This window comes from Haliotis cracherodii, unplaced genomic scaffold, assembly GCF_022045235.1.
Source record: "Haliotis cracherodii isolate W230 unplaced genomic scaffold, xgHalCrac1.p SCAF_9, whole genome shotgun sequence".
Lineage (NCBI taxonomy): Eukaryota > Metazoa > Mollusca > Gastropoda > Lepetellida > Haliotidae > Haliotis > Haliotis cracherodii.
In genome coordinates, this window is record NW_027266343.1 from 22,683,403 (window position 1) to 22,697,475 (window position 14,073).

Consider the following 14,073-nt stretch of genomic DNA (forward strand, 5'->3'; position numbering starts at 1 on the left):
AATCTGCATAATATTTCATTATTGATGCATCGTTTCAATTGTTACGTATTAATGTGTACGATCATCTTCCCTTTACTGACAGGTAGACGTGCTTTTCTAGAGTAAGGAAACCGCAACTATTTCTTGTAGCGAACGGGAGGAGAGTAACAACACCTATTCCAGTATCGTCTTCTACCTGCGAATATGTCGAGGCCTTCATAACTACCATTCACTAGTTGTCCGCATATACCTGACCGATACTTAACCCATTTAGACAGTAGTCGTGTAAAGCGCTATACATTTTATGAAGTGAACACTAAGATTTTTGAAATAGACAAATTAAAGGTTTTACATTAATGAACATCCAATGTTTAAAAATTGCTTTCATTAACTTAATACAGATGAAATATATTTACTCATTAATATGTAATACTACAATAAACTACAGCTTTTTTATTCATTCTAGTGAACGCATTTTGCTCTTAATAAATAAGATGCATCATATTACTTGGGACTAAAAAAAAAAAAGAAAGTGCTATCACATATCTTAATGCAAAGAAATACAAATTAGATTACTTTGTATATTATGATCGGACTCCACCGCAGTGCCTGTAGCTATGCAACTAAAATCTGTTCTCATGATCTTCATAATGATGGCAACCAAGTATTGATTGGCATTCAGAAAGGCTCGACAAAAACTAACCGTGCTGATAATGCAAATGAAACATTTAAGTAAGTTTTGGTAGATGAGAACCTTGCTTATCAGTTGCGTGTAATAGGAATGGAGGAACTATTTCTTTGAAGAGGATACTTTGTTCTCATCTGTCTATATGTTGGGACACGTTCCTCATTTTTCACATCAATGATTTTCGTATTGAGTAGATACACATAAGATTCATTAAGGGCAGAATATTTGGTACAGTCCTGTTTGGATTCATTAAGATAGTTGGAGAAAACTGAAGAAGGAGAATTCTTTGTGAACAGTGCCACATAATTTACTAACCTCAAGAAGATTGATAATGCTATATGCACTTTTTCATTTTTATTAGTCCATTGTTGACTGTCTGAAAAGCATTGGTGACTCATATCACAAAGAATGTTGAATTCAGTATCCACTTCCGTAAAGAAGTTATCCCAAATCACAAGTATGTGCACAGAGCCTGTTTCTTTATACAGTACAACAATAGATACGTTCTAGTTTGTCTCTTCGCATAACATTATTATGATCGCTAATACGCCTCTTAGAAAGTATTTAACTAAACTAAGTATGTGTATATAGTGCACACACAACGCGACATGAGTTCTATGTGCCACAAACTAATTCAAGAAAGCAAACAACTTTAATTTCGTGATGGTCAATGGTCACTTTGTTTGTACTCATTCCGTTATTTTAAATAATTGATGAATGAGCTTACGTGATTCACATTTATCCCAACACATCCATACTCTTCTCGTTTCTTGATAATTAATCTGATCAGATAAAGAATTCATTTCATATCATTCTATTATGGCTGTCATCATAGGTTAACTACAAATCAGAGGCCACTGGTTGAAGTGTGCTTGTTGGAAGTTCATCCCTAAGCATACACCAACGCTCCTCTGTAAGCACTTGCCAGATACGCTGAAGTGTGCTTACTCGCAGGGAATACTTATCTATACGTAAACTACTATAAACTATCGTAAAACTACTATTATCAGCTGCAATCAAATGTATACGTCATTTGTATTGTGATGCTGATAGGTGCGGGCGATATGTATAATCCTTGGAATACTAAAATGATTTAGGAAACCGTTTTTACATCAGGCATTTGAAGGTAAAAACTATTATCTGTTTCAAAATTTAAAAATAATTTCTTTCGAGTTGAACATACTGGTTACATGACAAGTGATGATTTCCCTGTACTTCGTAAGTGAGAAATCGAAATACGTCTTAAAAAACAGACAACTAATAGTATGTAAATATATGACCTGAGGGCTGAATTTTATGTAACATGTAGATAGAGTCATGAATTACTTCTAGTTTATTCAGTGTACGTTGTTTTAACCATTCAAATCTGTTTACACAGAAATACACAATTAATACGCGTTATATTTTAAGAGCCACACAGCGGTCCCCACAATTGACAGAAAAGCTTGAAGTTGACATGCTGTTATGGTGATATTGTCGTTTACGGTTTCTATAACGGTATTTTGGACAACAAATGAATAAGAGTTTACCAAATGCTCGCCTAAAATCTCGCATAGATAACGCATATATAATTGGGTTCATACCGGAGTTGATGTATCCTAGCCAGGTAAACACTGGGAAAAGAATCTCTGGTGATTGTACACAGTCAGTATGGCAAAGGCCAAATAAGACGTTAGTTACAAAAAACGGCAGCCAACACATTGTGAACACACCAACCACTATTCCAAGAGTTTTGGCAGCTTTTTGTTCTCGTGCCAACTTTGTTAATTTCTTGCTTATTGCAAAATGGCGAAGTCGTTTTGTGATGAATTTAGGTTGTCTCTGCGTCCCATGGTGGGATTCTGTGTTATTCGAATGACGTAACATGTGAGAAGGACTATCGCCCTCACTGTCACTAGTTGAACGTTCTATTTGCATTGGTTCATCGTGAAGACGCCTGGCACCTCCCCTATGCATTCGAAGGGTCATCACTTCTCCATCTCGAAGTCCATTTGATGTTGTCTTGCTTCCTTCCTTTAGTCCCTTAGATTGCTCAACTGCAGCTAAGTATATTCTGCCATAGACGAACATCATCACTATTGTAGGAGCGTAAAAGGAAACGATGGAAGAAAATATTAGATATGCACTGTCGTCTGTGAAAATACATTCATTTTTAGACAGGTCTGCAGGCATCACTGCTTTCCACCAAGCAATAGCTGGGAATGAAATTCCCGCTGAACAGAGCCACACAAACGTGATCAATAGACACACTTTACACGTTGACATTTTACTTGGGTACGCTATTGGATCTGTTATAGCCCAATATCTATCTAGTGAAATAACACACAGATTAAGGATGGAAGCTGTACTTGCCAGAACGTCCAAGGAGTGCCACAGGTCACACCACTCAGCTCCATATAACCACACCTGATTGGTCATTTCGTGGCTGATGCTGAATGGCATCACAACTCCGCCAACCATCATATCAGCCACAGCAAGAGAGACTATAAAATAATTAGTCACAGTACGGAGATATATCTCTTTTGAAACTGCAACTATGACCATAATATTTCCGGCTATAGTGATGAATGAAAAGCATGAGAGAAATACCCCAACAGCAGGATGTTTCATTCTCATATCAGTGCAATTAAGGAACGTTTCATTTTCCATAGCATTATGCTCCAGAACTGAACATTCCGTAGAATTTAGCTGCAGGTAGATCATGTACTTATGTTTGCAGTGTTCTAAATACACATTAACCAAATGCTTTACAACACGTCGAATGGAAGGTATCCAGTGATAATGCACATATATCATCAATTCATTACAGACAACAGTACTCAACGGCGAAACCGAAGCAGAATAAGCTTGTTCCTTCGTTTGGGTGAAGAGAAACCAAAGCATATCAAAGAAAGTTCGCCTGGTGTCATAATTTCATAACCCAAATCACAATCTTTGTTCCGAAAAACACGTTTTGGGAGATGACAAAACATCTATTAGACTGGTAATATCGCCGGGAATTATATCGATCCTCATATTTAGATGAACTCAGAAGGAGCTTGTGGTATGAATCTCAAACTCCATGCACTAAAAATTTCGAAGGCAAACAACTGCTGGATATTCCAGATAGTTGACCATCATTAAGAATCACTTATATCCAATTCAGCACGATACTGTCCATCCAAACTTTGCGTACAAGGAACGCAGTGAAATAGGTTTATATCCCCGAGGCTCGCTTCTTTGTTGTGCATACATCCCATCAGCAAAACATGAATAGCAGACCAGACAAGGACTGTGCGAGACGTTTTCTCTCGTCGATGTAGGGAGCCAAACCTCCTTCAGTTAAATCGTCCGTGTAATACTGCCCCAAGTGTAGCAGAAGGAAGAATTAAGCCAGGGCGTGAGAGAAGAAGGTATCGACTTCGATGCACACTGTAGCCATTTCATTTCATCATCATCTGATTTCAGCCACGTTATGAAAAACTGTAGAACGTCTCCTTGTAGCTATGGAAGTAGTATTGTTTATGTCCCGTCCTTGCAACCACAATCTCCAAAAAGAAGTTGACACAATGGAGAATACGAAATTGTTTCATGATACACACGCAACTGTTACCATGCTGAGATGCCCACATTCGTTCAGAGGTCTTCCAGCTCGATCTGAAACGGTAGAAATCGATGAGAGCTCTCACTTGTATCTAACTAAGGAGTGTCTGTATTCATGGCGGGAAATGGCATTAACAGCGTTTCTACTTGCTGAACATTATTTCTTACAATAGAGAAAAGAAAGATTTAGTGATCATACTGGTAGAACAATGGATGTAATGGTAAATCATAAGGGACGTTATATTTAATACACGTTATGCCGGAGTCCTAGACATTATATGTTGCTTTCTGGGAAACACTGGTATCAAATAATAAAACCTTCTGTTAAAAAATAGCTCAAATGTTTGGTTGTACACATACATATCGTAATCATAAATCTCAAGATGAACCATACATATAACAACAGAACACAAATAGAACATACATATTTATATTGTGCCCCATTCAAATCTTTTGTGCAAATGTTCAACCTCTTGTAAGACTTTAAAGTATGTGTGCGGACGTGCGGGCGGGCGTGGTTGCGTGCGTGTACGTTAGTTGTATCACAACTTGCCTGATATGTGCCAGGAGAGAAACTACGCATGTGGTACTGATTAATAGTCGGCTCTAATGAACAATGTGAGATAATAAGGATCTTTTCAGCCACGGAATACCCACTAAGGTAGATTGAAGGTGAATCCCCGATAATAACCATTGTGAGGTCGTCCATAAGTAACATTAATTGGAATAAATGGGAGGCTTTCAAAAAGTGTGGCAGAAGAACTTTGTTAACAATCATTGAGTAGAAGTATACACGGAAATTAAATGAACTTTTCTATTATTGTACCAAAGCATACACGTTCTATACACCATTAGCCTTACTATTGTAACGCAGTAGATGTGACGTTACGGTCTGATATGTTTTATACACTCTCTCTCTCTCTCTCTGAAGAATAGTTAGCGCTCGAGAAGCATTTCACCTGTCGCTCAACGGCCGGCAAAACGGTGATGCAAATGAGTGAGTGAGTGAGTTAAAGTTTTACGTCACATCGGCAGTATCTCAGCCATATAGTGACTGATGCAAATGAACGGTTATTGGAAGAGTTTATTTGTACCAAACCGTCTGAATGATGTCACACGTGTCACACGTCACACGTCCTGTTTTTTATTAAATTCGCTAGACACTTGCTGTCAGTATTTAGAACTGTGAACACAATCAATGACAGCGGTAAGACACAAGTGGGTTTGCAGACGGATCACCAAGTGAGTTCACACAAATATGAAAATAAAAACCTTGTTTACAATGAAAGGTGCCATCTGGACTGTGTCATTTATAAAATACCGTGTAACTTTTCAGGCTCCAGTAATGGTGGGCGTGGCTTCAGAATTATCTCTGCCAATCGTAGATAGATAGATAGATAGATAGATAGATAGACAGATCCATCAAGTGGGAGGTATCATCCGCTATTCAAATCTTTTATGTATATAAATATATATATATATATATATATATATATATATATATATATATATATACAAATTTCAGCCATGAAACTGGCTTAAGGGGAATCATTATCATGCTTAGTGTCGTGAACCACATTACAGGTACTTCAATGGTTGTTATCGGGTATTCCACTTAATTCTACCTCAGGTGGTATTCCGTGGCTGAAAAGGTATCTCACTTTGTCATATGATATCAGACACGAAGGAGAATGATGACTAGCAGGTCATCCTTTGCAGAGAGCCACTTTGAATGTCATAACATGACTACATCGTATTAAAACACCTCCCCAGGAACAACTACTTGATTATTTTAAGGAAAAGTTTATATCTCCATTCTGAGAATTTTAATGTGAAAATAAGAGTTATTAAAGTACATGTGGTTATTTTCGTGAATACTCACGAGTCATGATAAGGCCACAATAATCCTCTGGCTCACGCATTTTGCTATGTTTTCATATATGAAACATGTACGTAAAGTATCAGCATCCCGCTTGTCTCCAAGGGTGATCTGAACGTAATTATCACAAACGTTCCGAGATGGCGTGTCTAACAGAGACACATGACTTGACTAATACACAGACATGCTCGTATGCGTATGTCAGAACTGTTATCTTGATCCACCCTGGGGTCTCTCTCCCTAATTTTTCTCATGCCTCAAAGTCGTATGAAATGTGTGTGATTTGGTTACCTTTATATGGTTAATTCCACACATTCACAAATTCAAATTAGGGATACGATTGAACACATTGAGATTTATCAACATTTTCCGAAACCATTCCCTCTGTAGTTTACGTTTAAGTCATGTTAAATATTAGATCTTTTTATATACCAATAGTTAGATGAAGACATAAAATTGAGCCACAAACAAGAAACATGATTATTAGCGGGTAAATACGGATGTTCAAGGGGCCGACGTCGCCAAAATACGAACAGCATCGCTTAGACTGCTCATGCTTCTATACTAAATGTATGACCCATACATTGCACACAGCAAGTGAAATACAGTGCTTAAAATAACAAAATTAACCGTCCTTTTGTAGACTTACATTACAAAAGGAGTCGGGTAAGTATTGGTGTCAGGTACATGTGCGTCGCAAGGATATCTACGCACTGTGACACGAACTTCGTTACTTCGTGTCTCATACAGCCTTTCACTGAAATTGTAATATCAGTTTTTTTTATTCAAAACATTGATGTATTAATAAGCAAATGATCATTGTTAAAAGCTGCTTTTAAGAAGTAAAATAATAAAAACAATGTCATCAAATAAAAACGAATGTCTTAATCTGTACAGGGTAAGGGTGAGCACGGACGCGAATATCCAGGGTCTTACTGCAATTCTTTATCAGAATAGTGGCATTTACTTTAGATAAAGACACTAAGCTTCTTATCTATATTTTGAGTTGTGCCGAGGTCAATACTTCGGCTATAATAGGCTTTCCTCATTAGCAGACAACAAATTCGATATCGTTTACCGATGAAGCGAGAACAATGCTGATGTGGAAAGAAATGTCAATATTAACATGGTTTGTGCGGGATATAGATGTAGACAGCAACTGATGATCACGTGCAGCCAGTTTGTACACTCCATTATCGATACAGCAGTCTGTCTATCCAATGTGTTTACCGATATAAAGGATCCGCCACTGATCACGCCCAACTAGTTTGTACATCTTTCTACTATCAGTTTCCGCTTTGTCACGTTATGTATTTACGAATATGGATGCTGAAATGATGTTACCCTTGGTTTGGTTGTTGAAGCAAAACAGTTGTCTATGAATTTCCAACAAACAGTAACTTCAAACCCAAAGGAGCTAGGTATGCCACGCATAGTTAAGCTTCTTACTTGGATGTTGTGATAAGGTCACAAGAACAGTGAACGTCTACCGCAAATCCACTGACTCATGGAAATATTATTAGTTGGGAATGGAATATCCAGAAATGTGGGGAATTGTGAAAGTGATTATCTTTGTGGAAGAGGTTACTGGCCAAACGACCGATCCAAGTTATTCTGCAAACTATAAATGGCTGGGGCTTTCAACCAAAATACCAACTTTCATACAGCAAGTAAGTGCACGTACTATACTATTGTTATCCATGCCATAAATGTGCCTCTTAAAAAGTTAGTTGAACTATTTTTAAATCTCATTTGAACATCATCAGTTCCCATTCGTCCTTAATGTCGAAGACTGTACAAATAATACGAGTTTAATGTTAAACTTGCCCACAATAGCAACGAGTTAGCTTTATCTTGATTGATGTTGCGAACCCAAAGGCCTGATCAAATGAAGTATTTAGACTCAGTGATTGATACATGAACTCGTATTGAATAGATTTTGTTGTAAAAAGCAGAAAGACACTTTTATACAATCACTGACAATATATCAGCGGCGATGGGTTTTTTTCCAGAAGGTGGTAACCTGGTGAGAATATATCTCTTGTTGTAACCCAAGAGGTCTTCTGTATGCAGGAAGAAAATGGCAAGTGGAGTCATAATTCTACATTGCAACCACTTGTACGTTAGCCATTGCAATCCATTGAACTAGAAGCAAGATAGCAACTGAGCCCATTTTCTCCTTTAGGAATATATTAACAATGCATGATAGCATTGAGAAAAGTCATCAAACATTTAAGTATGAAGAAAGCTAGGCCAGGCAATGTTACAACAGAAGCATACATTCCTAGTATGCAGTCAGCAGTTGGACAGTGGAGAAATAACTATAGGACTGAATAAGGAAGATCAGGATTCATCTGTCCAATAATGACTTGTGTCATTGTGTCTGACGAAACATCATTATAACAGGGAAGGGTGTGAAACTCATAATGGCGGTATGGAGGTTGGGACCAAAAGCGTCAGAGAGGAAAATATAGCTGCCTTGATCAAAGATATATATATATATATATATATATATATATATATATATATATATATATATATATATATATATAAGAAATGGACGTATTGACGTACACACGCACCTCGAATTCCTATGGACCATAAAATATATATCGGATTAGTACAAGATGGGAGCTGAAGTGCATGTATGTTACGAGGACACATAACAACGTATTCTGTGTCATCATTAATCATCGGCGTGGATAGCTGTTCAGACTGTCAACAACTGGTTTGACCCAACCTCGACTAATGTCATGGGCAATAATGTAGCTGTTATTCGTGTATGTTAACGTATAACGGTAATATATTCTTCGTGTATAAAAAAGACGGAATGATGAATATTGAAAATGATAATTGCCCTGATTGTTGGTGCATGTGGTGGTACATTCATCAAGTGCTCCTGAGCAGCTCTAGCAGAGTCTAACCCGGAGAGATAGGACAGCACGGTTGATAGTGTTGGCAATATTTGCTTTGTCAAAACAAACTGTAAATTGTTGTAATCTCTTCACACTACGTGTTTACACCTCGCCTCGTGATCCTTTTAAGTATTTAGAATTGATCCTTTTCTATATATTCCGCGTGGTGTCCTGTTTAGAATAGATCCCTGTAACCTTTGCTTGTATTCTATGAGTCCACCAAAATGGATTGGATGGTGAGGCTTGGTGACAAGGTTTCATTGAACCACGACGTCGTGCACCTTTGCTCAATATTTGAAGTTTTGAACTACTGGTTTCTATGGCCGGAATTAATTAGTTACAGACCCCCGTGTATACCGATATATATATAGAATACTGCGGACTTTAAATGATATAGTTTAAAGAAATAACATGCATACTAACTTCAGTGAATAGTCCCAGGATCAGATCGCGATAACCCGAGCACTGTACTGTGCCTGTGCAGGGACTAAACGATCAGTCATTCATTTCAGTTTTCACTCTGACAGAGATTCATCAGCTAGTGCTGTCGAACATTTAGGTAAGAATATTGACTTATTTCTAAAATACGCGTCTCAATCTACGTGGAAATCAAATTAGTTCATTAAGTATGAGTTTCTAAAGACACCATCGATAAATTCAGTTCTAGGAAGGCAGTACCGGGACATCGGCAGTCCAAACACACTCAATTAATAAATAATCTATATTAGTTATGAGCATCTGTTTTACGCAGCTGCCACCCTTCTGTTTCTTACGTCACCAAACATTCGTCTGCTGCAGGTGGTTCCCAAAATATAGCTTCCAGGACTTGCCCTACTACGTGACCCACACGCCAACGCGTTGACCTACATGTAATGCTTCGCGGTTATGAGCTTGGCGCGAAAATTCAACACAAGGGTGTTATAAGTAGTAATTTGATAGAATATCTGTAAGTTACCTTACAGAGTTACGTGTAAATGATATCCACGAAAAAAAATACATTTAAAATTCTACAAAGAAAATATATTTACATATTTACATCAAATCAGTATTGAATGTGTATGAGGAAAACACATACGAAGAACTTTACTATTATTTTGACAATTAATTAAACAAAAATGAATGGTAGTAGGATGACATCAAGCTATTTCAATGAATGTTTCGATTCCAACAGGAATATTCTTTATCATTTTATAAGAACATCTTGTTTCTGAACGGTTCACGGACAAATTGACATATTACCTGTTTTTGAAACTTGAATAAACATTTCATTCTGACTTGTTTTTGCAAATGCTACATTTGTAATGTGTTTTGGAAAGTCCCTGGGGGCTTGTGGGTTAGTGAATTTGGAAATAAATGCATTGTCGATCTATTCAACTTTTGGTTTAACTTCATATATATAATATATGCATGGAGTCTATTGTAGTTTACAACACTTTAGATTCTAATGTTTATATTTGACATTTTGGGACAATAATAAGAAGGCAACATTCAATGATTACCAGACCAACTTTCGCGGCAGGACCCGACTATATCACATGACCCGCAGTGAATAGTATCATGACTTATATGAGGTCAGCTTAGGTTTCTCATCCACAGTACAAGAGTTCACTTGATAACAACAATAAAACTTTTTAACACACACCATTGTTGCTGCTGCCGCCGCGTTTATGTCAAGCATAATGGCTGTCTTGTGCATTCTGTTACGGAATAGCCACGTTTTTCAGAACACCTCCTTAATCGCAGGACCGGAGGTAAAACAAAGCATATACTGCATCTGTTGTAATGTCCCAGAATAGTTTTTGTAAGTCCTTGCAAATCCATCAGCAGATCCCTCGTTCGCCTTCTTTTGAAAACACCAGAAATTACATACAGCACCAAGCATTGCCAGTGTGAGAAGGTTACCCCTCTTAGAGTTTATATGAGAACCTTGGGAAACCCTTCTATTCCACTCTTAGACAAATTTTACAATAAAATCAGCAATGTCCAATATTGTTTTAATTTAAGCCCATCACGTATTAATACGGATACATATTCGAAACAAAAAAATGCACTTTTATCACTTGGTACATGTTTGTGCAAAGTTGGCGACTTCTTGAAAAGAATGGACAATATTAATATCTTATATCGTAGAGAACAATATTCCAGCTATATAACGTGTAGGATGAAGGAGTAAGCATATACACCGAAACGTTGTGTTTCTGATAATCAAGAAGTTGACATCCATAAATTCTCTTCCTTATGTGTATCACTTCTAAATGCCTTTCAAAGACAAGAACGTGTAAATAACCAGACGCACCATTGGTTGATATTATGAGCAACGTTTCACACTGTCAGGGTACAGTGACATGAATCAATCTTGTCACCGACCTTGGACACCCGATCCAACAACAAAGAAAAGACCATAGTGTTACCTTTATATATCACCATCGTCTCTTACGTTAGAGCGCGTAATCGTTATATTGGGATTATTTGAACGTGAATTAACATACGTGAAAAGTTCTTAGTATAGCCTCGAAATATTACTTGCTGTATGTTAGCTCACCTCAAACGTGTTAATTAATGCGTCAAGAGCCTTAAGATATTTCAAGTACAATGCACGCTATTTAACAAAACTCTTTATGAATCAGCTGAAGCATCAATGTGTCTCGTGGTTATAATACAATAAATATAAATAAAGATACCTAGGGTTTGGCTTGTATCTTGCAACGTGACAGACGAGAACACTAAATCTACCATGACTTCGAGGATTTGGTACAATTACAGGCCAAAACATGTTCCGATCATCAAGTTATGTTGCCTAAATTATACTTCCGATACAAATGTTACATATGCGTTGGTTATTGTCAATATTTATCCAAAACAAGTTTGATAGCTAATTAACGATCGGTCATTACTATTAACCGTGCTTTGTCCATTATCTGGCTTTGTTTTTGCCCTTTTGTACGATGAATGACTACACCTTGAGCGGTACGAAATACGAAACCTTTCAATTCCTCGGATGCTGCCTTGTGTATGGTGCACAACTCTGATTGTTTATGCAGACAAGGGTAAGCCTACACCAGTACCAGCATATGTAAACATCCGTGTTTATGTATGGATGTTTGTGCATGGTAATCACATGTGCTAATGTTATAAGAATCCTGCATTTAATATGGAAAAGTTGTAGAGCATTACACAGAGAACGTTAAGCTGTTGGTATGTGCAAATGTTTTCAGAAATATTGTTCTAGTGATGCTTTTAATGTACCCTTGAGCACATATTCAAGATGAGTTTGGCGACCGAGGAGTACGTCAGCAGATACCAGACACACAGAAACAACAGCAAGCTAGGTTAAGGATTTAATCGACTCAGACATAACGTCTATTGGTAATATGTACAGTTACAGGTGATTTACACTCAAAATCCCAACCTATTTTGAATTATATTTTCATTTTATAACTGGTTTTCCTTCTCTCTCAAATCTGCGTAATACGAAACGTGAACAAGAGAAAAATCAATATTTTGCCAGATGTATATTAATAAGTTATAAGAGTCTAACGTCTATGATTATCGAGTATTCATATTTTGTGTGTCTTTTCTGTGAAAGAATTAATGTATAATCGTCTAAAGAAATTAAGAATGGTTATGTGACTTATAATTGCTATAGTAATCGGTTTTGCTCGTATTTTCTTCAAAATTCATAAGGGTCTTTCCTCTTCTATGCTAAATTTCCTATCTGTCCTATAGAAAACGTGCTTTACCAACGACATCATAGCTCAAGCTCTAGTGTTTAGCAAATCCGCTGACAAACAAATAACATTCATTCATAACCTACCTTTGAATTGTTGTCACATGTGGGACAGCAGAGATAAAAGAGCTACAGCCATAGTACGCATGCGCCTCGAAGCTTCTACATCGTCAGTAACTTTGAGCTAATTGATGGAATTAGAAGGTATTGAGACTGGATGAATAGGCTGCGGTGCGTGATCCACGCGAGCGAGGCTTGTAGCCGGTCTCAGCCGGTTGCCAGCCGCCAAGAGAGGGAGCATAAACGAGATGATGTCAATTACTGAAATCGACTGATAGAAAGTTTTTCTTTGCTCTCGTCAAACATCGACTCTGAAGATTGTTCTCTTAAAATTTTACTGCTGGCCACAATATCGAAATATTCGTCCATCATTCAACGCGTGGCTGGAAATTGATCTTGCTTCCGAGCAGAGTATTGAAAAGGTTCACAGCACTTGCATTGAAATTACCCCCTTGAAATGTTTACAGAGCTCCAACATTCTGGTTTTCGTTGCCTTAGTCAAATAATTCTATCAAAATTGGTTCTTGGTAGTTTTCTAGAACGAACGAATTAGCTTTCCGAAATATATTTCATCGCTACATGCAAGGCGAGTACAGCTATGGTGGGTGTTCCTTGTATAGGACGGGAATACACATAGCCATGGATCAAGCATTAAATGTTTTCACTACCAGATAAGACTTATATCTGAGGCATGAGCAAAACTGGAAACTGATTGTTATACACACGGTTGGCCATTATCGTTATAACTTGGTACCCCCAGTTATATTTTGGTATCTCCAGTCATCAGGCACTTGGTGCCTCTGATCATTAGGAAAGATGTCGGAAATGGAGATCGCTGGGTCGATGCTGGGGTTAATACAAATCACTCTATCTTGTTGGCTACGATCGATTAGTTAAATGGATTTGAACACGTTCTGTCAGCTAGAGTGAAAAGTGATAGACACTGGGTCTACAAAGATGTCCAGTACTTGTCACAAAAGAAAGTTGCACAAATTCACGTCGTCAATGGGACTACCGAGGACACTGTTGGATGAGTGCACTAAACTGATGTGGAGTGGCGATGGCACATTATGGCGTGGAGGTGAAGGTCCCTTCGTGTTGAAACCAGTGTACAGTTTCCGTGACTTCTCAGTAATTTCTGCATTCGAAAGCATGACGTGCATGGTATTCTTATCCAAATCTATTTGTCCAAATAAAGGTGACTGGTGAACTATTGTATGAGAATATGTGGGATAAAATGCAT

General features: G+C 37.6%; 1 protein-coding gene across 1 annotated transcript; it reads right to left on the reverse strand.

The window, feature by feature from the left end:
* Positions 1 to 846: 846 nt before the first annotated feature.
* On the reverse strand, positions 847 to 12,925 carry LOC139452470 (dopamine receptor 2-like). The gene is made up of 2 exons (XM_071233960.1): positions 12,858 to 12,925; positions 847 to 4,303 (listed from the first exon to the last, which is right to left on the reverse strand). The coding sequence occupies exon 2, from the start codon at positions 3,548 to 3,550 to the stop codon at positions 2,066 to 2,068; it is 1,485 nt and encodes a 494-aa protein (XP_071090061.1). The 5' UTR covers positions 3,551 to 4,303; positions 12,858 to 12,925; the 3' UTR covers positions 847 to 2,065.
* Positions 12,926 to 14,073: the final 1,148 nt, after the last annotated feature.

Bases quoted from the DNA above. Each gene is read 5' to 3' on its own strand.
- LOC139452470 (XM_071233960.1), bottom strand. From the start codon at position 3,550: ATGCTTTGGTTTCTCTTCACCCAAACGAAGGAACAAGCTTATTCTGCT.